Here is a 22,838-nt window from a genome sequence, read left to right on the forward strand (position 1 = left end):
AATTTTGGGGACGAAATTCTTGTAAGGTGGAGGGGATGTTACACCCGCACCCGGGATCATAATTAATTATTATTTTTTTCCCATGATGTGTAGTTACCGCTGCCATGTATGCTGGTGAGCTGTTCTCGATGGTGGTCAAACCCAGCTACAAGATCATTGACCATAGTATAGGTTTGCCTGTGGAGGAAAGATTTCCTCAACCGGTAGTAGGGGAAATTCGTTGATAGCAACTTTGTTGACTATCCTCCAAGTATCAGCCTGGGAAGCGAAGAGTTTTGGAGAGAGCACCCTGGACCGTCGCCTCAGTTGGACACTTCGTTCAGCGATGAACTTGGCATTGCTGTGGCGAAGCTATTCGGGGTCATGGGTGACGCGCCATGACAATGGAGAAGTAAGTTCTAGCCCTTGACTTATTTATTTATCCTTTCCTTCGATGTCCTCGAAGTACAGGTCAAGTTTTGAACCGCTTGGGCCATTTTAGCCGTTTGTCGAATATTTTTATAATGGGTCCCACTTACCTCAGGAAATATGTGAGGGACTTGTGTTTCATTATCATGTGGACCCCACTTAATAATCTCCTTTTCCTATTTGGACCAATGGGTTGACCCATTTAATTTAAGTGACCCATTTAACTTAAGTAACCTATTTAAATCTATTTGACATAAAATGGGGTTTGACCTATTTAATACCCAACCAAACAGACCTTAGTAAGGGTTTAAATTATAAATAGGAGCTTAGATTCCCTTAGCCTTTTCATTCCCTCCTCCAACCAAAACGTGGGAAGAAGGGAAAGAATAGAAAGAAAGAAGAAAGGAGAGGAGAAGAAGGAAAGAAGGAGGGGGAGAAGAAGAAGAAGAAGGGAAGGAAGGGAGCCCTTGCTGTCCTTCCCTTGAAGCTCATCTCATCCTCCCCTCTTGAAGACCAAGCCAAGAGAAGAACCTGTGGAAGGAAGGAGTGAGGGAAGGTGGGTGAAAAGGCTTGGCTAGAGGTTTGAGACCCCACCCTTGGAGCCCTAAACGTGGAGCTCCTTTGTCTTGGTCAGGTAGGCCATTAAGCTCTCATCCCTTCTTCTATTTTTGGGTTTTGGGGTTTAGGAAATGGGAAAGACTTGACCTAGGGTTCCACTGGGAACCCAAGGAATCAATGGAACCTTTAGCCTAGGCTATTGTGGAGTTATTACACTCCATGGCTAGCCCTAAGACTCACAATCTCATTCTATTTAAAAGACATAGGGTTTCTACCCTATCATGCTTTAGAATAGGTTCTTCTTGGATTATCCTCTTGAATCCCTTGGGTTGTATGGACCTAATAAGGTCTTATGACCCTAATAGACCTAAGGGGGAAGCTCTTTTGAAGTCTCCTTACCTTTAAACCCCTTGAAAATGGAACCCTTGGTAAAAAACCTCTTGAATCTCGGACCTAGAGGTATGAGGTTTTACATGTGGTTTTAAGACCTACGAGAAACCACCCTGAAATCACCTCCCTGAGTAAGCCCCTGGTTAGCTAGGATTTACATGCGGTTTCATGTTCTGAGAATAACCACCCATAAAATTGCACTTGGCCGAGACTTTCCTGAGCCCCTGGTAAGCTAGGATTTACATGCAGTTTCAGGAATTGGGCATAAAACCACCCTGCCTCTGAAACCTTCTACTTAGATGATTTATGGGATACCTTTTGGGGATCCTCCCCTTTACTTGTTTAACCCTATTCTCACTCTTTCTTTAGGTTTAAAATTCCCATCTTGTGACGTGTTACTTAATTACAGCGACAACTTGTAACATCGGGGCATAACCTATATTGTGAGTGGGTTTGGTTGTTGTTTGGGCTTGCTATATTTAATTGTACATGTACCATGCTACTAGTATACTTTATTAAGCATGATTACACATCATGCATTACCTTATAATACTTGATTGAAATGATGATATTGTGATTGCTTTCCATCTTTTATTGGGTTACGGTGCCGGTAAGTGCCAGTGCCGGAATCCCAGGAATATATAATATCTCTTATTGAATGTCATATTGAACTGTATGCATCGTGCCGTGCTGGTACCCGGGTACTAGATGGAATTGGATGTTGATGCACCCAAAATACCTCTCGGGACGATAGGACTTGCATATAGTATATCTGCGGCTAGGTCTTTTGTACCCTTATGCTACGACCCTTACCAACAGGGGTTTAGGTGTTGGATAACCAGAGCCCAGATTCTATGGTGTGAGAGAGAGCGAGTCATGATTGTAATGGTTATCAGGGTCTGTCACTGGATGGTTTTGGTGGCTTTGACCGGCGTAGACCCCCTGGTGATAATTAAGGTTTCATTATGGTGATAATCGAAGTGACCCACAGTATCTCCCGAGTTGTCACAGTAGCATATACCTCTGACTTAGATTGTGTGCTAGGTGAAAAAAAAAAAAAATTAACATGTGCATGCACTATTGGACTATATGTGAATTGTGTGTTTGTGCATCTCCATCCCCTCACTGGCTCAGTGGGCTAACCCCCTCGTGTATACACTTTTTAGATTATGATGCAGGTGGCGGAGGAGCACTTCGATCGATGCCCTCAAATTAATTTTGCCTACAGGGCATACTGATGGCTGGAACTTGGTCCCCTTTTATATTTTGACTTTAGGGCCTTGTGCCTTTGTAATAATATTGTCTGTTTACACTGTTAAATTTGTGTAGTATTATATGGTCAGCTCAGGATGAAAATTTTAAACTATATGTATCACTTAGTAGTTTGGGCATGAAAGAACTATTATGGTAAATGCTTCCGCTTGTATTTCTAAACTTTCAAAATGTAATATTTCTTACTCCGCGCTCTAATATTATTGTGTTGTTAATATTAGTTCTGACTGTGTATTGGGGCACTGCATCTATGATCCTGACAGTGGTTGGGATGACACGTGTCATCCTATTCATACCCTTGTACTATATTTTATCCCTTGTCGGGATGGGGGTGTGACAAAAGTTGTTAGTTAAAGCCTCTGCCCCCCCTTTTTGATTTTGTTAGGAAGAGATTGGAAGGTTGGAAATCGAAATTCTTATCCTTTGCTAGCGGCCTTCAAATTATTTTATCTGTTCTTCAAGGCGGCTACATTTATTGGTCTAGTTTATTCGGGTTACCTAGCCATGTCTTCAGGAAGCTAGAATCCATGTTTGCTAACTTTTTGTGGTCTGGACCTAAGTTGGAAAGAAGAATTCACTACATAGCTTGGGATATCATTTGTAAGCCCAAAGGGGAAGGTGGGTTGGGTATACAATAGATCAAGGACATAAATGTGGCTGGGATCCTTAAGCAAGTCTGGTGAGTGACGTCTAAGAGAGATTCTTTATGGGTGAAATGGATCCATCATAGGTACTTGAAAATGGATTCTATTTGGATAGTGTAACTGGTTCAAAATTGTTCATGGGTTTGGAGGAAGATGCTTATTCAACACATTGTTGGAGATGGATACTCTACCTATACTTGGTTTGATCCTTGCCTCCCGGTAGGGATTTTGATTAACATATTTGGGGACAAAATAAGGTATGATGGAGGATCTAATAAACTAGCTAAAGTTTAATCCATTCTATTTGAGGGCAGGTGGAATCATAATCCACCAACTTCTGAGGCCCTTATTGAGGTATGGGGACAACTGGGTGGTAATCGGCGTAGGGATGTGGTTATTGATGATGCTACCATTTGGAAAGGTTCCCCTTCTAAGATCTTCTCTACTAGATCAGCCTGGGACATAATGAGTTATTCTTCAGTTAAAGTGACATGGGCATCTACTGAATGGTTCAGAAACTGTATTCCTAGACATTCAGCGATGACTTGGAGGTGCTTGGTTGATGGTCTTCCCGCTAAAGATCAAGTTATAGGAAGAGGAATGTATTGGTCCCCTCCCCTGTTTTTGTTGTTTTTGTTGGGAAGGTTTGGAGAGTAGCTAGGGACCACCTACTCTTTGAGTGCTCGTTTACTAAACAAATTTGGGGGAGTATAAAGTAGCTTTGCTCTCCATTTGGAAGATTTGGGGATTCTATTGGGTGCATTGCCAAGCTGGCTTTTTGTTAGACTATTACTCATATTTGGAAAGAGAGGAACTTCCGTATATTCTGGAATAGGACAAAGCCGATGCCTTCCCTCATTTCTAATATCTGTGCATATGTAGAAGAACGGTATAGAATTGACATTCCAAAAGGGAAGAAATCTCCAACGAATTTTTTCCATGTTGAGAAGTGGAGGGATCAATTCATTTCGGGTGGTGAGATGATTTTGTCCTTTTAATTGTGATTTTGGTTTTTGTTAGTGGTCTAAGTTTGAGGATTGGCCTTTTGGTGAGTTCCTCTTGTTTTATTTGGGTTGGGACCTTCCTAGGTTTCTTGGATCTTTCCATGAATCTCTCTTAGGTTGCCTTTGCAGGTTGTAATTGTTTTTGTTTCTTTGGAATAAAATGATATTACCTATCAAAAACTAATAATGAAAAAATTATAAATTCACTGAAAAATGAGTATCTATTATGTACGTATGTAGGAATGTTATTGGTTTAGGAGGAAGTTGTTTGAATTTAAATAGTACTTCAAATGTTCAAAGATGAAGAAATGACAGTCATTGGTTGATCCACATCTCTCACATCCCAAATTCACAATGGAATTAAGAACAAACAAACAAATATATATTAAGATAAAAAAGAATGAATTTTCTGATGCAGAGAAGAATTTCAAAGAATTCATGGATCTGTTGGACCGGTGGAAGTCCATTTGATGGGGCCAAAAATATTAATTTTCTAGCTCACCTTCAAAGGGTTGTAACTTTTCATCAAGGTGGAGTTACGGGAGCCATAATATCTTTTTGGAAATGGTAATCAGTGCTCTACAAGCAATTCAATAGATAAAAATAAATTTATTCATTGGATTAATATTCCAGAACCAAATTCACAAGTTTAAGGGGTGTACGCAACTTCCAATGTTTTATGCATGATTTAGGAATATAAGTTTCCTATTTTATTTTGTTTCTTATACTGTTTAGGTTTCCTTTTATTTTGTAATCTAACCATTTTATATTAAGGTAATTTTGATTGAAATAATATCATCTTGAGTTTATAAATCAAATTACTTTGTTTGCACTTCCTCCTTGTTGGAATTAAGGTTTCTTTACGTTGAGGATTCGAGGGTTGTGAGCGTTAGATGAGATTTAGCCCCAATACTTCCTACTGTGTCAATTTTCATAAAAAGGGGAAACCATCATGGACAAAACTTAGAAAGAGGAAAAAGAATGTGTAGATCCCTATTGGAAATAGAAATCAAGTAAGAATCAAAGGGGGTGAGTGGTAGCAACGCTTAAGCGCTGAGAATTCTAGTCACTAAAATCCATCTGAACTATTGATCTGGTTTACACAAATCTTGGCCCTCCATTAATTTACCTATCCTTCAAACTAGTATTGACTGTTATGGGTATCTCTCTCTCTTAGTCTCCTTCATCTCCGACATTGGAAAGCAAGCCCCTACACCCTGCCAAGTTTGAACTCTTATAAAAGAATCCATTTGGTAGTTCAATTTCTAAGAATAGATTCTATATATTTCCTTGGGAAAGGGGATGGTGGTGGGGGGGGGGGGAGGGGGATTGGGAAGGGGGTGGTGGTTGTAGTGGCAGCAGGGTAGTGATGGTGGTGACAGTGATGATGATGGTGGTGGCAGTGGCGCTGGTGGTTGTGGTGAGACCATTAAGCAATGGCGGTGGTAGTTGCAGGGAGGAGGGGGTGGAGCGGGGCTAGGAAGGGGGCGGTGGTGGGGGCATGGTGGTGGTGAGACCATTAAGAGTAGAAGAAGGATGGTGTTTTATTTTTAATATGAAATTAAGACTTTGCCCATCAAATTTACCAAGTGCTCATTAAAAAGAAAGAGTGAAATCAAATGAAATAAAAATTCTGAGAGGCAACTACTTATCCTTTTGTTCCCTAAATACCCCTCCTCCCCTTGTACATGGCAAAAATGAAACATGTGGTTGTGTCTCACATATACGTGCACCTGCAAGTACATATTGAGAAACCGAACTCGATCTGGTATGTTTATAACCCTAAAATGGCTCCACCCCTTGACATGCAACTCTAGTTTCTATCTATTACCTATCACATCCATAGTTGGAAAACAAGGTTTTGACTCAGCCGAGTCACCCGAGTCGAGTCAAAATTTTGGAAAATCTGGTCAAGAGTCATGTAGTTTACGATCAGGGTAAAAACTGACAAGAATCGGTTACAATCTGTCTGAGTCATATGAGACTCGATTTTTTTAACCGAGTCACAACATAAAGGGCAAGTTTGGTAATTTTTTAAAAGCTCATTAAATTAACCCACTTAGAGTAAAACAGTTAAAAACCTCGATGCCCTAAAATCAAGAGTTTCAATACTAGTAGTTTGCTTGTTGAGAAAGAAAAAATGAAACCTTTAGTGCCTTTTGAACTCCCTAGTGGTTAGCAACATTGAAGCTTCAATCTCTTCTTTGTAATTTGTGAGTATGTAACTTCCCGAAGTCACAGATGTTTGACACTCTCTATCTTTCTCTCTCCCCCCTTTTGTGTGTATTTTTTGCTGTTACTCCTCCTCGGCGTGACTAATACATCAGGTAAAAATTTTCACCTCTATAACCTAAACTTTCTACAATCCCTAATCTCTTGATATCGAGGTGGAGGCATGTTGGAGGGTTTGAATCGTATTGGACAAACATCGCTTTCTCTGCCTCTCTCTTCTTCATCCACCAGCGACCCACGTTTGACGTATCTTGGACAACAGGATTTTATAAATAGATTATACATGCACTTTGAGTCAATTTCAGCAGATCATTTGCCCTAATTATAAATGATTTCATGATTGGGTGGAAAATAAAAGAAAGAAAATAGTTGCAAGAAGTTATCAATGTTTCCATTGTGATTCAGAGCATGAAGGCAACCTATTGCGTCAAGAAATCGTCGAGCGGTCCTATGAGTGCCATCACCTGTAAAAAGGACTAAGGGATCACCAGAGAGAACCGGTGTGGTTCCGGCCTTGGGTTCTTTGATGCCAAAGTGAGATCTCCTGAGCAAACAGATGAATAATGATTATTCAAGATGGGTTGAGGGTGTGAGATACCTCCCCTTTTATAGCGGTGCATGGCGGAGTGGAGAGTCCCTAGTTGATGTGGAGTCTTCTTCGTAGATGGAAGAGTGAACCACGGAGTGGGCAGAGTCCCTGAGTAGCAGGGCTCCTCCCTAGTTGGTTGTCTTACTGTGAGACTTAGTGTCCCAGTAGGGTTGTCCTTCTTGACGGATAGATCCTTCTACGTGGTAGATGGGGTCCCTGGTGCTTGAGTCCATCTAGGTTACGCAAGTGGTAGGTGAGGGCCCGGAGCCTTCATGGTGGTGTGTATCTTGTTGGCGACGTGGTGGTCATGTAGTCCAGCTCGTACTTGCACCCTGTCGAGGTCCCAACTCTTCAGTGGATAAGGCCTGAGGGGGAAGGATGTACAAGTCAACATTGGCCCAAGGGGGATGATGCCCAAGTGTGGGTGACCCCCAGTGGATCTCATGTTGTCGGTGTCCAGGTGATCTCCCGCTGCTCCCGGACACGTGGTATCTTCTGATAGGTTGGGATGATTTGTGGTTCATCATTTGCCCCCCACTCTCTTGGAATGGAGTGCTCAAGAGAGTATCCGTCGTATTTTTGTTTTGGAGCTTTGTCTCCGTTGCTCTCTTCTGGTTTCTTCCTTTCTTGGCTATTAGTCATTGGCCTTCCCAGTGGCTTGCCAACCTTGGCCTTCTCAGTGTTGCTTACTCTTGATCTTGATCACGTTCACGGTCTCGGTCATGAGCTTATCGCCTCCTTGTGCCCGTGTCGCCCATGCCTCGGTCTCACGTTCTTCGCTCGTACCTCGGCCTATTTATGCTTATCGCCCGTTAGTGCCACTCCTGTTCGATCCATTCCTATTCGGGCATCCTTCGATCCGCATGCTGCTTCGATCCACGATCACATCTGCCCCTTGCTTCAATCCGTGATCCGATCTGTGCCTTGCTTCGATCCGCGATCCAATTTGCACCTTGCTTCAATCCCCAATCCGATCTGCGCCTGTTCCCTCTGTCCACGCCTGGTGCTTTGACTGCGCCTATTGGCGTCGCTCGACCGTGGCCAAGGTCAAAAACCCCTTTTTTTTTCTTTTCTTTTTACTTTTTTTCCTTCTCTCTCTTATTCTTTTTCTTCTTTTCTCTCTCCTACTTTTCCTTTTCCCTCTTCTCTCTCCTTGTCTTCTCACACATGAGTACATGACGCCCATTGATGGCGCCATTTAAATTTATTTTTTTCACTCCTCTCTCTTCTCTCTCAGGCCCAAGGGGTTAATGCCCATGGCCTTTAGCCGTGGCCCCTTGACGAATCTCCTTTTTTTTTTTTTTTTTTTTTTTTTTTTTTTTTTTTTTTTTTTTTTACACTTTCCAAGGGCGCCCATGCTTTGGACGTGGACCCTTAGTTCCCTTCTCTCTCCTTAAGTTGACGCCCACTGATGGCGCCCATGGTCCTTCGGCCGTGGTCTCTTGACTGTGATCTCTTGGTCGTGGCCTCTTGGTTTTTTTTTTTTTCGATCTCTCATCTCTCCTTTCTTTTTCAAGGGGTTGGCACCCTTTGTTCTGTCCGACGTCCCCGGCGGTTAGCGCACTGTGCCTAGTTGGTTGTGGTGGTACTCTTTTTTTTTCGAGGTAACCCTTCATGACTGATTTGCATGTTGGTGGTTGCAGGTCGGCATCCACTCTCCTGGGTCGATGGCTTGACGTTGGGGGACTACTACTCAAGTAAGTAGCCTTCCTTGCCATTGTCCATGACGTATAGCAAATTTGACTCCGCCACTGTTGTGGTTAGATCCATGCCCCTTTGTGTATTGATCTTCATTACTCGCATATGGCTGATAGGCCTTAGTAGTCGTTCAACCTTGGTGGTTTTGAGCCTTGATAGTTCTCGGACTTTGGTGATACGTGGACCTAGGTGGCATTGTACTTGGACTTTGGTGGTTGGCGGACTTTGGCAGTCGGCGGACCTTGACGGTCGGTGGACATTGGTGGTCATCGGACCTTGGTGGTCGACGGACCTTGGTGGTGGCAGACCTTGGTGGTAGGCGGACCTTGGTGGTCAACGGACTTTGGTGGTCATCGGACCTTGGTGGTCGACAAACCTTGGCGATCGATGAACCTTGGAGGTCGGCGGACCTTAGTGGTCATCGGACCTTGGTGGTTGGCGGACGTTGGCGATAAGCGGACCTTGGCGGTCGGTGAACCTTGGTGGTCGGTAGACCTTAGCGGTTGGCAGACCTTGAGGAAGGTGCGACACTGACCAGGTCTGGCGTACCTCTGGAGTGGCTAGACAAGGGGAGGCTCCCGACTGAGAGTTCAGCCCTACAGCAGCTTAGTGATGCTTCTCTGACGCACGCCCTCTATCTTGACATGGCTTCTGTGAGTTATTCTTTTCTCATTTGTTATCCTTAGTGTTGCTGCCCTTCTTTCTCTTGGTATGGCTCTTATGGGTTGGTGTTGTTTGTAGGTCTTCCATCATATTACGAAGGCTGTGCTCCGACTTGACAGACGTGCTTTCCGTGAGGTTCAGCTGGCCCATAAGGTACAGGGTCTAGAGAGGGAGCTCCAGGGCTTTAAGGCTGCCAGCACGGCTCGTGAGAGGAGTTTGAGGATGAGCTTAGTACGACGTCGGTGGAGGTGACCCAGAGCTCGATCAGAATTTGTGCCTCGGAGGAGGAGGTCCGTGCTTTGAGGCAGAGTCATATAGATGAGCTAGTTGAGGCATGCGAGCTGGTAGTGGCGGAGTTTCAGAGTTCTCCCGTGCTGACGATACGGTTCCATGAGCGTATGCAGGGGGTATATGAGGGGGGTATCCGGGACTTGGGTGTTCATGTCTTGGTGGAGACCCCTGGCTATAACTTCTTAGGGTTCACCAAGTTTGCTGCAGTGCTGTCTGGGACCGTGGCGATGGCTAGTGTTTCTGTTGGAGATGGCGGCGTGGTGCTCGACGGAGGTACTGCCTTGCCTGAGGATGTACCTGCTCGCATCCCTGACATGATCTCCCCTGCTGGGTCGAGTGTGGCCCCTCCTTCTGATGCTTCTTGATCTCATTGATGTGTATATGTTGATACTTGGATTCATTGGGTGTGGAACTTGTATTGCTGTGACTTCCTTGTTTTACATGATTGACTTCTCTCCCATTTAGTCACACTTGTTCCTTGATAATTGCTTGCTCTTGGTTGTCCTTGGACCTGGGTGGTTTGCGGACCTTCGGGGTACTCGGACCCGGGTGGTTTATGGACCTGTGTGGCGTTGCGCCCTGGTGGTTCTTGGACATTGGTGGTCGTCAGACCTTGCGTCCTAGTGGTCAGCGGACCTTGGTCATCGGACCTTGCGCCGGGGTGGCCAACGGGCCTTAGTGGTCATCGAACCTTGTGCCTTGGTGGTCAGTGGATTTTGGTCATCGGACCTTGTGTCGGGTGGCCAACGGGCCTTGGTGGTCATCGGACCTTGCGCCTTGGTGATCTGCGGACCTTGCGCCGGGGTGGCCAACGGGCCTTGGTGGCATTATGCCTTGGTGGTCAACGGACCTTGCGCTTTGGTGGTCAGCGGACCTTTGGTCATCTAACCTTGTGCCGGGGTGACCTACGGGCCTTGGTGGCATTATGCCTTAGTGGTCAACGGACCTTGCGCTTTGACGGTTAGCGGACCTTGCACCGGGATGGCCTACGGGCCTTGGTGGCATTATGCCTTGGTGTTCAACGGACCTTGCACTTTGGTGGTCAGCGGACCTTTGGTCATCGGACCTTGCGCCGAGGTGGCCTACGGGCCTTGGTGGCATAATGCCTTGGTGGTCAACGGACCTTGCGCTTTGGTGGTCAACGAACCATTGGTTATCGGACCTTGCACTGGGGTGGCCTATAGGCTTTGGTGGCATTATGCCATGGTGGTCAATGGACCTTACGCTTTGGTGGTTAGCGGACCTTTGGTCATCGGACTTTGTGCCGAGGTGGACTACGGGCCTTAGTGCTTTGGTGGTAGTCGATCAACAGGTAGGAGTAGATGACCGTATCCCAATCACCAAATATCTTCTATAAGTCTCAGAATAAAGTTTCAAATTGCCCTTGAAAATCAAAACCATGGCTGACTGCCTACTCTGCTACTGCTACTATTATTGCTACTACTCTTGGTGATGCTTCTTGGGTACTTCTACTGGTAGTACTTCTTCAGGTGTTCTAAGTTCCAGGTGCGATCTATCTTCTTGCCCCTCTAAGTCTTCAAGCGGTAGGTCCCTGGACGTATCTGCTTGGAGACTATATATGGTCCTTCCCAGTTGGCTAATACCTTTCCTTCTTTCCTTGGCTGGGAAGCACTGGCCCTTCTCAGGACCAGGTCTCCCTGGTGGAACAACCTCTCTCTTACCCTAGTGTTGTAGTATTTGGCGGTTCATTGCTGGTAGGCTGCATTTCTTAGGAGTGCTTTCTCTCGGACTTCGTCGATGAAGTCTAGGTTCGCTCGTAGTCCATCAACATAGGTGCGCTCATTGAAGTGTAGGACTCGATGGACATAGCGAGGACTTCAACTGGTGCCAGTGCCTCTGTGCCATATGACAGGCGGAATGGGCTCTCCCCTACGGGTGTCCTGACTATGGTCCGGTACACCCACAGTACACTTGGTAGTTCCTCAACCCACTTCCCCTTAGCACCCTCTAGCCTCTTCTTGACCCCTTCTAGTAATGTTCTATTGGTCACCTCCACCTGACCATTGGCCTATGGGTAAGCTACTAAGACAAGCCGATAGTCGATGTTGTAGCTCTGACAGAATGCCCAAAACTTGGAGTTATTGAACTGTTTACCGTTGTCCAATATTAGGATTTGTGGCACGCCAAATCTGTAGATGACTTCGTCGCGAATGAATTTCTCCATTTCACTCTCCGTTATCTTGGCTAAGGGCTTAGCCTCGACCCACTTGGTAAAGTAGTCAATGACGACGACCAGGTACTTCCGGTTTCCTGATGCTGCCGTGAAGTCGCCTAGGATGTCCGTCCCCCATATGGCAAAGGGTATGGGTTTGATGATTGATGTCAGTTTGGTGGCGGATAGATGGGGTACTGGGGCAAACAACTGACACTGCTCGCACTTCCTGACATACTGTAAGGCCTCCTTTTGCATTTGTGGCCAATAGAGTCCCTGGCGGAGGACCGTGTAGGCTAGGGCTCATCCTCCCATGTGGCTACCGCATATCCCCTCGTGGACTTCTGCCAGGGCATACTCGGCTCCCTTGGGTTCCAGGCACCAGAGTAGTGGTGCTGTGACGCCCCGCTTGTATAGCACCCCATCTAGGATGGTGTACTTTGCAGCTCTCATCCTTATTTTCCTTGCCTCATTCTTGTCTTCTGGTAAGACATCGTTCTACAAGTAGTTGAGTATAGGGTCCATCCAGCTGAGCCCTTCTTCGATGACATTGACTTGCTTATCTTGGTACGTTGGTTCATGTAGTACTTCAATGTACACAGCCCCTGCCAGGTTCTGAAATTCATCATTGGCTAGCATGGATAGAGCATCAGCAGTTGTGTTCTCAATCCTGGGAACGCGAACCATCTCGAACTTCATGAACCCCTCGATTAATGACCGGGCATGTGCTAGGTATGTCGCCATTTGCTCGTCCTTTGCCTCATATTCTCCAGTCACCTGGTTCACTATGAGCTAGGAGTCACTCCGGATGGATAGGTGTGCTACTTGGATGGCCTTGGCCACCCGGAGCCCAGCCAGTAGTGCTTCATACTCTGCTTCATTGTTGGATGCTGGGAAGGTGAATCAAAGTGCATACTGGATCCGGAATCCCTCGGGGCTGGTGAGTATGAGGCCTGCCCCACTTCCTATTGCATTACTCGAACCATCCACGAACATCGTCCATGATCCACGATCCTGTTCCTCTAGTTCCTCTTCCTCTAGTTCAATCTTAGATAGGGTGCACTCGGCGACGAAGTTCTCCAGAGCTTGACCTTTGATGGCTATCCGGGGTTGGAACCTGATGTCGTGTTCACTCAGATCTACCGCCCAGGCCACCAGTCGCCCAGAGACGTCTGGCTTATGTAGCACCTTCTTCAGAGGTAAGTCGGTGAGGACCCTGACGGTATGGGCTTGAAAGTATGGTCGTAGCTTCCTAGCTGCTACCACTAGTGGGTAGGCTACCTTCTCGATCCTGGTGTACCTGGTCTCTGCGTCAATCAGAACATGGCTGACATAGTAGATAGGTCTCTAGACCTTGTCTTCCTCTTTCAGGAGTACTACGCTTACGATGATCGGGGTGGCTGCTAGGTAGACCTGTAGGTCATCGTTGGGTTCTGGTCGCTCCAATAGTGGCGGGCTCTCCAGGTACTCCTTCAGTTATTCGAATGCCTTTTGGCACTCCTCTGTCTATGTGAAGTCCTTTGGACTTCTGAGGTTCTTCAATGTCTTGAAGAACGGCAGGCACTTATCGCCCGATCGTGACACGAACCTCGAAAGGGCTGTGACCCTTCCATTCAATCTCTGCACCTCTTTGACTGTCCGAGGGGGTGTCATCTCATGGATGGCCTTGATCTTGCACGGGTTGGCTTCTATTCCTCGTACTGAGACCATGAACCCCAGGAATTTTCTTGACGTTACCCCAAAGGCGCACTTTGCGGGGTTCAGCTTCATCTGGTTCCTTCTTAGTACTGTGAAGGCTTCCTCTACGTCGGTGAGGTGCTGGTGGGTTTGGAAGCTTTTCACGAGCATGTCATCCACTTACATCTCCATGTTGCACCCAATTTGTTCCTCGAACATCTTGTTGACCATCCTCAGGTAAGTGGCCCTTGCATTCATTAGCCCGAACGGTATGACACGGTAGCAATAGTTCTCCTAGTCCGTCCAGAATGTCGTGTAGGGCTCATCATCCTCGTGCATAAGGATCTGGTTGTACCCTGAGTAGGCGTCTATAAAGCTCAACATCTCATGGCCGGCGGTAGCATCGATCAACAAGTCGGTCTTGGGCAGGGGGTACTCATCCTTTGGACATGCTTTGTTCAAGTCGGTGTAGTCGACGCACATCCTCCACTTTCCATTAGGCTTAGGTACCATGACCACGTTCGCAAGCCAGGTGAGGAACTTCTCTTTTCGGATGAATCCTGATTGGCTCAGTTTCTCTACCTCTTCTTTGATGGCTGCCTGTCGATCGAGGGTAAGGTTACGCCTCTTCTGCTGGACAGGCTTCCTGGTTGGATTGATGTTCAACCGGTGCTCTGCTATGGAGCGTGGTATGCCTGGCATGTCAGAGGTCGACCATGTGAAGACATCTATGTTGGCTTGGAGGAGCTGCCCAAGGTCGTTCTTCTGCTCGTCGCTCAATAGTGAGCCTATCTGCACAACCTTTGAGGGGTCATCCTTGCTGAGTGGCCATGGGACGAGGTCCTCCACCGGTCTACCTCTCCTCTCTGTCAGTTCATCTCTCTGATCGCTGACCAGGTTCTCTAGGCAGAGTGCCATTCCTCGGGTGTTGCCATTGTTCTTCTTTATGAAGGTCGCATAGCACTCCCTTGCTTTCTTCTGATCTCCTCAGACCTCACCTACCCCATTATTGGTGGGGAACTTCATCTTTAGGTGGAGTGGTGATACGACTCCTCTGAGGGCTATCAGGGATGGTCGCCCTAGGAGACCGTTGAATGACACCACGGACTTAACAACCATGAAGTTCACCATGATCATCACTTGCTGAGGGTGTACTCCAAAGGTGACTGGTAACTCTATGGTGCCTCTGATGGAGGCAACCGCGCCAGAGAATCCATGGAGGTAGGTAGGTTTCGGCCTAACCTGATCATCCCCGAACCAGAATTATCGGTAGGCGTCTAAGGAGAGCACGTCTACAGATGCCCCTATGTCTATTTGTACCCTGTGTACAGGTCGATTGGCTACCTCCACCTGTACCACCAGGGCATCCTCATGTGGGAAGCTTAGTCCTTCCAGGTCTTCATCCAAGAAGGAGATCACCATCTCGGTCTTGGCTATCTTGCTTGGCTTCTCTGTAACTCCCATAAACCAGGCATGGGCTTTGGCCTTCCTGGTGAACTCCTGCCCCGGTCCTCCTAGTATGGTGAGGATGGGGGCTCCCTTGGTGCCACTAGGTTCTGCTGCATTTCTCCACTCTTCTGGGTTGTCTCGATCTGTTCTCCTTTCTTCTCTTCTGGGTCCTTCTTTGTCTTGGTCATGGCCCCTATCACCCTGATGCAAACGGCCATCACGTCTTCCTCTAATGTACTAATTCAAACTCCCTGCTTTCACAAGGCCTTCTATCTCCCTCTTGAGTTGGTAGTAGTCCTCTGTATCATGCCCATTCTCCTTGTGGAAGAGATAGTACTTGTTAGGGTTACGCTTCTCTGATCCGGCTAACATGGGTCGTGGCCAATGGAGTAGGTCACGGTCTCGGATCTGCATGAGTATCTGGGACCTGGTGGTGTTCAGTGGTGTGAACTCAGGGCTGCCTGCTCTTTCACTCTTCTCTGGTCGATGGTCTGTCCGCCTAGATGGGCGGTCATCCTTCTCTTGGCGGCGCTCGGTCCTGGACCTCTTACTTTCTTTACGGTCATCTGGTGCTGACCTCTTGCTATCTTGCAGCTTGGCCTCGATCACCTTCTTCCTGGCTTGCAGCACCTCGGCCATGTTGGCAAATTCGTTACACCGCTCCAGGAGCTCCTTCATGGTCCTAGTCTCATGACGTGCCAGGTCCTTGATCAGGTCCAGGTCCCTGATGCCCCCTGCTAAGGCAGCATGCTGGGTCTGGTCATCTAAGTCTCGAACTTCCAAGGACTCTTTGGTGAACCTGCTGACATATTCCCTGAGAGATTCCCTAGGGTTCTGTATCACGTTCAGTAGATTGACGGTGGTCTTCTTATGTTTGACGCTGCTTTGGAAGCGGGTGACGAATTATTCACACAACTCTGCGAACGAACCTATGGACCTCGGTCGTAGCCTGGAGAACCATGAGGTAGCTGCACCCTTGAGGGATGCAGGGAATGCTCGATAGGAGATGACGTCCGATCCCCCGTATAGGGTCATCATCCCATTGAAGTAGTTGATATGGTCGTTAGGGTCGGTGGTACCACTGTAGAGCTCAAAGGTAGACAACTTGAACCTGGAGGGGAGTGTGGCGGACATGATCTTCGTGGAGAACGGATGCTGACCTGGTATAGAATGTGTCTCGCCCTTGGTCTGCTTCTTCAACCCTTCCATCTTCTCGTCCAGGTCGCGCAGTCTTTGATCTAGCTCCTTATCTTGTGTCTATTCTTCATGCCTGGCAGGACATTCACTGAGACCTCGTTCCCGTCCTCTCCTTGAAGTTCCCTCCCGCCTTGAGTGCTGGCGGGATGGTGAGTGGTCGCGCCGTGATGAACCCTGGTGCGAAGGTGAGGGGCTCTCCTCCCTGTAGGTCCAGCTACGTGGTGGTATGGGACTTCCTCCCAGTCGACCTTCAAACACGGACCTCCGGATGGATCTCTCCGGGCTTGGCACCCTTGTCCGGGGTGTTGGTGTCCTCCCATGCTCTGACCTTACTGGGAGGTCTGCCGTTCTTCTGGGATGTTGGGATGGATCCCCCTGCTGGTGTACAAGACTTGCTTGTCCTGCAACTCTCCCCGATCTGTCACCCTTGGGAGAAGACCTCCTAGGGTTTGATTCTTGTCGTGGTACAGGCTCTGCTCTTAGTGATGACGATGTTCTGCGACGGTTGGACATCGTCCGCTGCCTCAGGTAGTCTCGAAAGAATCGTTGTTCATCGAGGATCTAGCTCTGCAGGTCGTTAATCTGACCCATGGTGGCTGGTGCATTGTGGTCAGGTACCACCTCTACCACTACGTCGTTTGCATCGTCGTTGTTGGGCTCGTCGACCGTAACTTGGTCATCATGTTAGATCTCTTCCTCCAGGGGGACATGGTCTTGGTCATTGGCTCTGCACCGAGAGCACTCTGGAGGGGGTGATCCTTTCCTTGCTAGGTGGTTGGTGGAGGCAGCGGTCTTCCTATGTGGCGGCATTGTATAAGTATGGAAGCTAGTTAGTAGGTATGATGGCTAGCGTCGATTCCCACAGACGGCGCCAATCTGTTGCGTCAAAAAATCATCGAGCGGTCCTGCGAGTGCCGTCACTTGCAAAAAGGACCAATGGGTCACCAGAGAGAACCGGTGTGGTTCTGGCCTAGGGCTCTCCGATGCCAAAGTGAGATCTCCTGAGCAAACAGATGAATAGAGATTATTCAAGATGGGTTGAGGGTGTGAGATACCTTCTCTTTTATAGCGGTGCATGGCGGAGTGGAGAGTCCCTAGTTGATGTGGAGTCTTCTTCGTAGATGGAAGAGTGAACCACAGAGTGGACAGAGTCCCTGAGTAGCAGGGCTCCTCCCTGGTTGGTTGTCTTCCCGTGAGACTTAGTGTCCCAGTAGGGTTGTCCTTCTTGATGGATAGATCCTTCTACGTGGTAGATGGGGTCCCTGGTGCTTGAGTCCATCTAGGTTACGTAAGTGGTAGGTGAGGGCCTGGAGCCTTCGTGGTGGTGTGTATCTTGTTGGCGACGTGGTGCTCATGTAGTCCAGCTCGTACTTGCACCCTGTTGAGGTCCCAACTCTTCAGTGGATAAGGCCTAAGGGGGAAGGATGTACAAGTCAACATTGGCCCAAGGGGGATGACGCCCAAGTGTGGGTGACCCCCTAGTGGGTGGCGCCCAAGTGTGGGTGAATCCCTAGTGGGTGGCGCCCAAGTGTGGGTGACCCCCAGTGGATCTCATGTTGTCGGTGTCCGGGTGATCTCCCGCTGTTCCAAGATACGTGGTATCTTCTGATAGGTTGGGATAATTTGTGGTTCATCACAACCTAATTCCATGTTAGTGCAAGAGAGGGAAAGGGAAGAGAATAAGGTGAGGGGAGAGAAGAGGGAATGGGGCCAGATGCTTTGTTAACTTAGCAATTTATCCTTTAAATTTTATTGTTCTTAAAATTGAAAAACTAGTTGAAACTTGGTAACTCACATTATTAATTTATATCTAATTATTATATTTAAAAAAAATATAATCGTGATTCACCTTGACAAGCTTTGACTAGATCAAGTCATCAGGTTTTTTAAAAACATCAAGAAAACTTAAAATCATTAAACCATTATCGGTTTTCTGCCCCGACTTTGAATTTAGTTGAAGAGGGTTTTTTTTTTGTTTTTTTGGGTAAGAATTGAAGAGGTCATGTCTAATCAAAATAAATAAATAAGAAGTTGAAGAGGTCATGGTATTTATATATACTTGTTTATAAGAAGAGACTCTTGACCCACTTTTATTTTTATTTTTTGATAAGAAGAGACTCTTGACCCACTTTTATTTTTATTTTTATTTTTTGATAAGAAGATACTCTTGGCTTATATGTGCTGGCATTAATGACAGAAACGAGATAGTCTAGAACTAGATGGTGAGGAGATAAAGATAAACGGACTTCCGTACACATTATAGAATGTTCACCATTTTAATTTATTGGCTGCGCCTATTTATAGGATTAATTGGCTTTTAAAACTAAGAAAATTCATAGAAAATTAATGTAGCTTAGTAAATACATAATAATTCTCATGCATTTAATAATGGAAAAAAAAAGATATAAAATTACTTAAAAATGAGTTTCAGTTTATTAAAACATAAGAATTCTCATGCATTTAATAATGGAAGATAAAAAAATTACTCAACAATGTGATTTGATTCAGTTTATTAAACTAATTACTTAATCTTTTATTTAACTAAGGCCCTTTGGTGTGATTTCGATTTCAAAATTTTCATTGATTTATTCAAGTAGGTCAAGGAATAGGACATTAGTCAAGAGATTGAAATTGTTTAAATGCATCAATTAAAAATTTTACATGAATAAGAAATTCATTTGGTATTTTGATTTTTTAAGAATAGATTCCATTTGCGTTCTTCTTCCTTCACAAAGCCAAAAAATAGGTACGGTGGAGCTAGCTAGGGTTGTAGAAAAGAAGGAGGGGGGGGGGGGATGCGGTGAGGGCTAGGGCAGGTGTATTCTTCTTCTTTAACAAAGCTAACAAGAAGTTCGGGGGTGGGCAGGGCTGTAGAGAGGAGGGGGGTGGTGAGGCACGGCGGGGCTTTACCCTTCATGCATAATTGTTCAAAGAGAAAGAAATGACAGTCGTTAGATGATCCATATCTCTCACATCCCAAATTCACAATGGAATTAAGAACAAACAAACAGATACTAAGAATAAAAAAGAATAAAGTTTTTGATGCAGAGAAGATTTCCAAAGAATTTATGGATCTGTTGGACCGGTAGAAGTCCACTTGATCAGGCTGAAAATATTAGTTTGCTAGCTCAACTTCAAAGGGTTGTAACTTTTCACTAGGGTGGAGTTACGGGAGCAATAATGCCTTTCTGGAAATGGTAATTAGTACTTTTCAGGCAATTCAATGAATAAAAATCAATTGATTCATTGGATTAATATTTCGGAGCCAATTTTACAAGTTTAAAGGCGTACGCAACTTCGAAGTTTTATGCGCGATTTAGGAATATAAGTTTACTATTTTATTTTGTTACTTGTTTTGTTTGGGTTTCCTATTCCTTTGTAATCTAACCTTCTTCTATTAAGATCATTTTGATTGATATAATATCATCTTGAGTTTATGAATCAACTTACTTTGTTTGCTCTTCTTCCTTGTTGGAATTAAGGTTTCTCTACCTTGAGGATTCGAGGGGTCAAATTGGAACTTCCATCATTTGGGGTGACATTGCGTGTTCACTGGACTCAGGGAATTTCGTTTGAGGATACATCAATTGCTTAAAATATGACCAACTGACATATTTGGAAATAATATTTACCAATCCAGCCGTGTTCAATGGAGTCGGGGAATTTAGTTCAAGGATACATTAATTGCTTAAAATATGACCAACTGAAATATTTGGAAATAATATTTACCAATCCAGCCGTGCTTGACGGTTTATCAATAGGTGGTGGTGGGTCGAGACTCGAGAGAGATAGAGGGAAGAGCAGCTGGCATAGTCCACGTTAGACTTTCCCATTACTATTTCTTTATCGATCGGAGAAAGATTTTATTCCTACCCATCTTAACAAATATTAAATAATATTTCATACGTACCTTACTCCCTCCTCTATAAATACCCACATTGGGCTGAGGAAGAATATAAAGTATCCCTTAAAATCATAAGCAGCAGCAACAATGGAGTACTCCAGAGTACATATGACCCTCCTCTCCGTCCTTCTCTTCGCCCTTGTCTCAGGTTTGTTCTTAATTACGGTTTATTTTCTTTGTTTTCATATCTTCTTTCTCTTTTAACTGTCATGGTTTTTGTTGCGTCAAAAAACCTTCAAGGTGATCCTCCTGTGAGGTAGCCTCCACAGAAGAACAGATTAAGTACAAAAGAGCTGGTCTTCTCCAGTGAGGGACTCTCCGATGCTTAAGTCAGGTCTCTTTTGTAGCAGATAATTAAACACTAGTAGTCAATATGTGTCTATTAGGTTATACCTGAGTATATATAGCATAGACTGTATGTGGAGATAATCATGGAGAGTCCCGTTAATTGAGTCTTTCATCTATGGTAGGAGAGTCAGTAGTGGAGTCCTTTTGGGAGAGTGACTCTTGATTAGTAGGAATCATGAGTATTCCTTATTAGAGTGTGGTGATAACTGCCAACGGCTTATCAAGCGTGGGATCGATCAATTAATCCTCACATAGTGGATTTGCCGTTATATAATTGTATTATGGGTTTTGGAGTGTGATCCGATGGGCCCTTATCCATGGATTCAGATCCTCTACTGCCGAGCTGCCCGGCAGGACCGTGCTGCCCAGACATGATGAAGCGTGCAATGACCGCCTTAACCCCACTCGGGCAAGGCGCTTGGGCAGGGATAAGGTGGTCATTGCACACCTCGCCGTGTCTAGGCAGCACGGTCATGCCCAGGCAGCTCGGCAGTAGAGGATCCAAATTTCTTATCCATTGGATCGTTCATAGCGATGATGACATGGCGTGATATCATTGGCTGGCTTTATTTAGGTATATCAGTTTTGTCTTTTGGTTAGAAGAGAAATGAGGTATTAGTAAAGTAATCTTTTAACAAAATTTTCAACGTGGGTTGTGTTATCCACCGGTAGAAGTAAAACCTGTGGTAGATGATATACTCAATTTGTCATCCTATTTCATTTTCATATGTTCCAAGGGAAGTAAATAGTGTAGATGACTCCCTAGCGAGGAAGGCGTTGTTGGTAACATGCACAACAGTCTGACCAAATTTCAATCCATAGATCCAGGAGTTATGTTCAACTCCATCCATGTGTAATTCACGTCGACCTTTATAAAGTTTCTCGTGTTACTACCCAAAAAAAAAAAAAAAACAAAAATTTCACCTACGTACTTTCCTTCCAACCAAACAATAACCATTTGATGAAATGCACATTAATGATTAACTTGTTTTATTTATATATGTGGGATTTCATGCAGGTGGGTTGTCACTTACCTTCACGTTCCAAAACAACTGTGGTTACACAGTTTGGCCAGGAACATTAACAGGAGATAACAAGGACCAACTTTCTTCAACTGGTTTCGAGTTGGGCTCTGGAGCTTCAAGTTCCGTAGATTTCACGTCTGGTTGGTCCGGCAGGATATGGGGTCGGACATATTGTACTTCATCTTCAAGTGGAAGCTTTAGTTGTGAAACCGCAGACTGTGGGTCCACTCAAGTTTCATGCAATGGTGCAGGAGCAAATCCACCGGCCAGCTTGATAGAATTCACTATTGGAAGTAGTAATACAGAGAAGGACTTCTATGACATCAGCCTTGTGGACGGATTTAACTTGCCACTCTCGGTGACTCCAGAAGGTGGAAGTGGTGATTGCCAAACGGTAGGATGTTCAGGTAATATCAACTCGGTTTGCCCTTCCGAGTTGAGTGTGACGGGTTCTGATGGAACTACAATTGCTTGCAAAAGTGCGTGTGAAGCGTTTGGGAGTGATGAGTATTGTTGCACGGGTGCCTATAATACGGCTGCCACTTGTCCACCCACGAGCTACTCGCAAATCTTCAAGGAACAGTGTCCTCAAGCCTACAGTTACGCATATGATGATCAGACAAGCACATTTACATGCACCGCTGCTAATTACCTCATCACCTTCTGCCCTTCTTGAAATGAATCATCGATGATTTCATCAGCTTGGCTTGGACTGGATTGGAATCCTCTAGAAAATAAATGCATATATAGAAAAGCATTAAGAATAAGAGAGAGACTTGAAATCTATACATACTTACGTACAATTCTTTCCATTACATTGTAATTAAGCTTCCATTTTAATAAATAAATAAATGAAGAGATTCCTTGTTTTATAGTTACATTATGCCTGATATGGTGTGATTTTTATTTCAGTTTCGTGGGGGTGATAATTTATTTATTTTAAAAATGGTTTGGTTTGTGTTACGTGCATCTCTATAGGTGTAGGACCTAGTGGTATGTAATGAGAGGAGAGGAGTAGTTAGAGTTGATGTGGAGTCTTTATTGTAGCTATTTATTCTGGATTTTAGACTTTTAGAGGGAATGAACTATTAGCATCTACAATTTCTCTTACAAGAAGGAGGCACTGACTCCTATTAAAGAAATTGGAGTGGACAACGAATTGGATGTGATAATTATTCGCAATTCCCTCTATTGAGTCAATCTTTATCTTCTTTTCTCTCATCGTCATAACAATAGGGAAGCACCGTAGTAGCTACGTACCAGAGGGCTGTCCTTCTGGCCTTCTACAATCCATTCATCGCTTTCACAAAGTCTGC

At 45.4% G+C, this 22,838-nt stretch overlaps 1 protein-coding gene across 2 annotated transcripts in view; it reads left to right on the forward strand.

The window, feature by feature from the left end:
• The window catches only part of LOC122666123 (thaumatin-like protein 1b), a 34,420-nt gene extending 12,201 nt beyond the window's left edge, over window positions 1-22,219 (forward strand). Inside the window, exons 1-2 of one of the 2 annotated variants that reach the window (XM_043862239.1) lie at window positions 20,236-20,297; window positions 21,516-22,219. In XM_043862239.1, the coding sequence (XP_043718174.1) occupies window positions 20,237-20,297; window positions 21,516-22,198 (744 nt within the window). In that variant the 5' untranslated portion in view covers window position 20,236 and the 3' untranslated portion in view covers window positions 22,199-22,219. Of the gene's footprint in view, window positions 1-20,235; window positions 20,298-21,515 lie in introns of those variants that run through there. The other variant, XM_043862240.1, reaches the window with a different exon arrangement.
• Window positions 22,220-22,838: the final 619 nt, after the last annotated feature.

This window comes from Telopea speciosissima, chromosome 6, assembly GCF_018873765.1.
Source record: "Telopea speciosissima isolate NSW1024214 ecotype Mountain lineage chromosome 6, Tspe_v1, whole genome shotgun sequence".
NCBI lineage: Eukaryota > Viridiplantae > Streptophyta > Magnoliopsida > Proteales > Proteaceae > Telopea > Telopea speciosissima.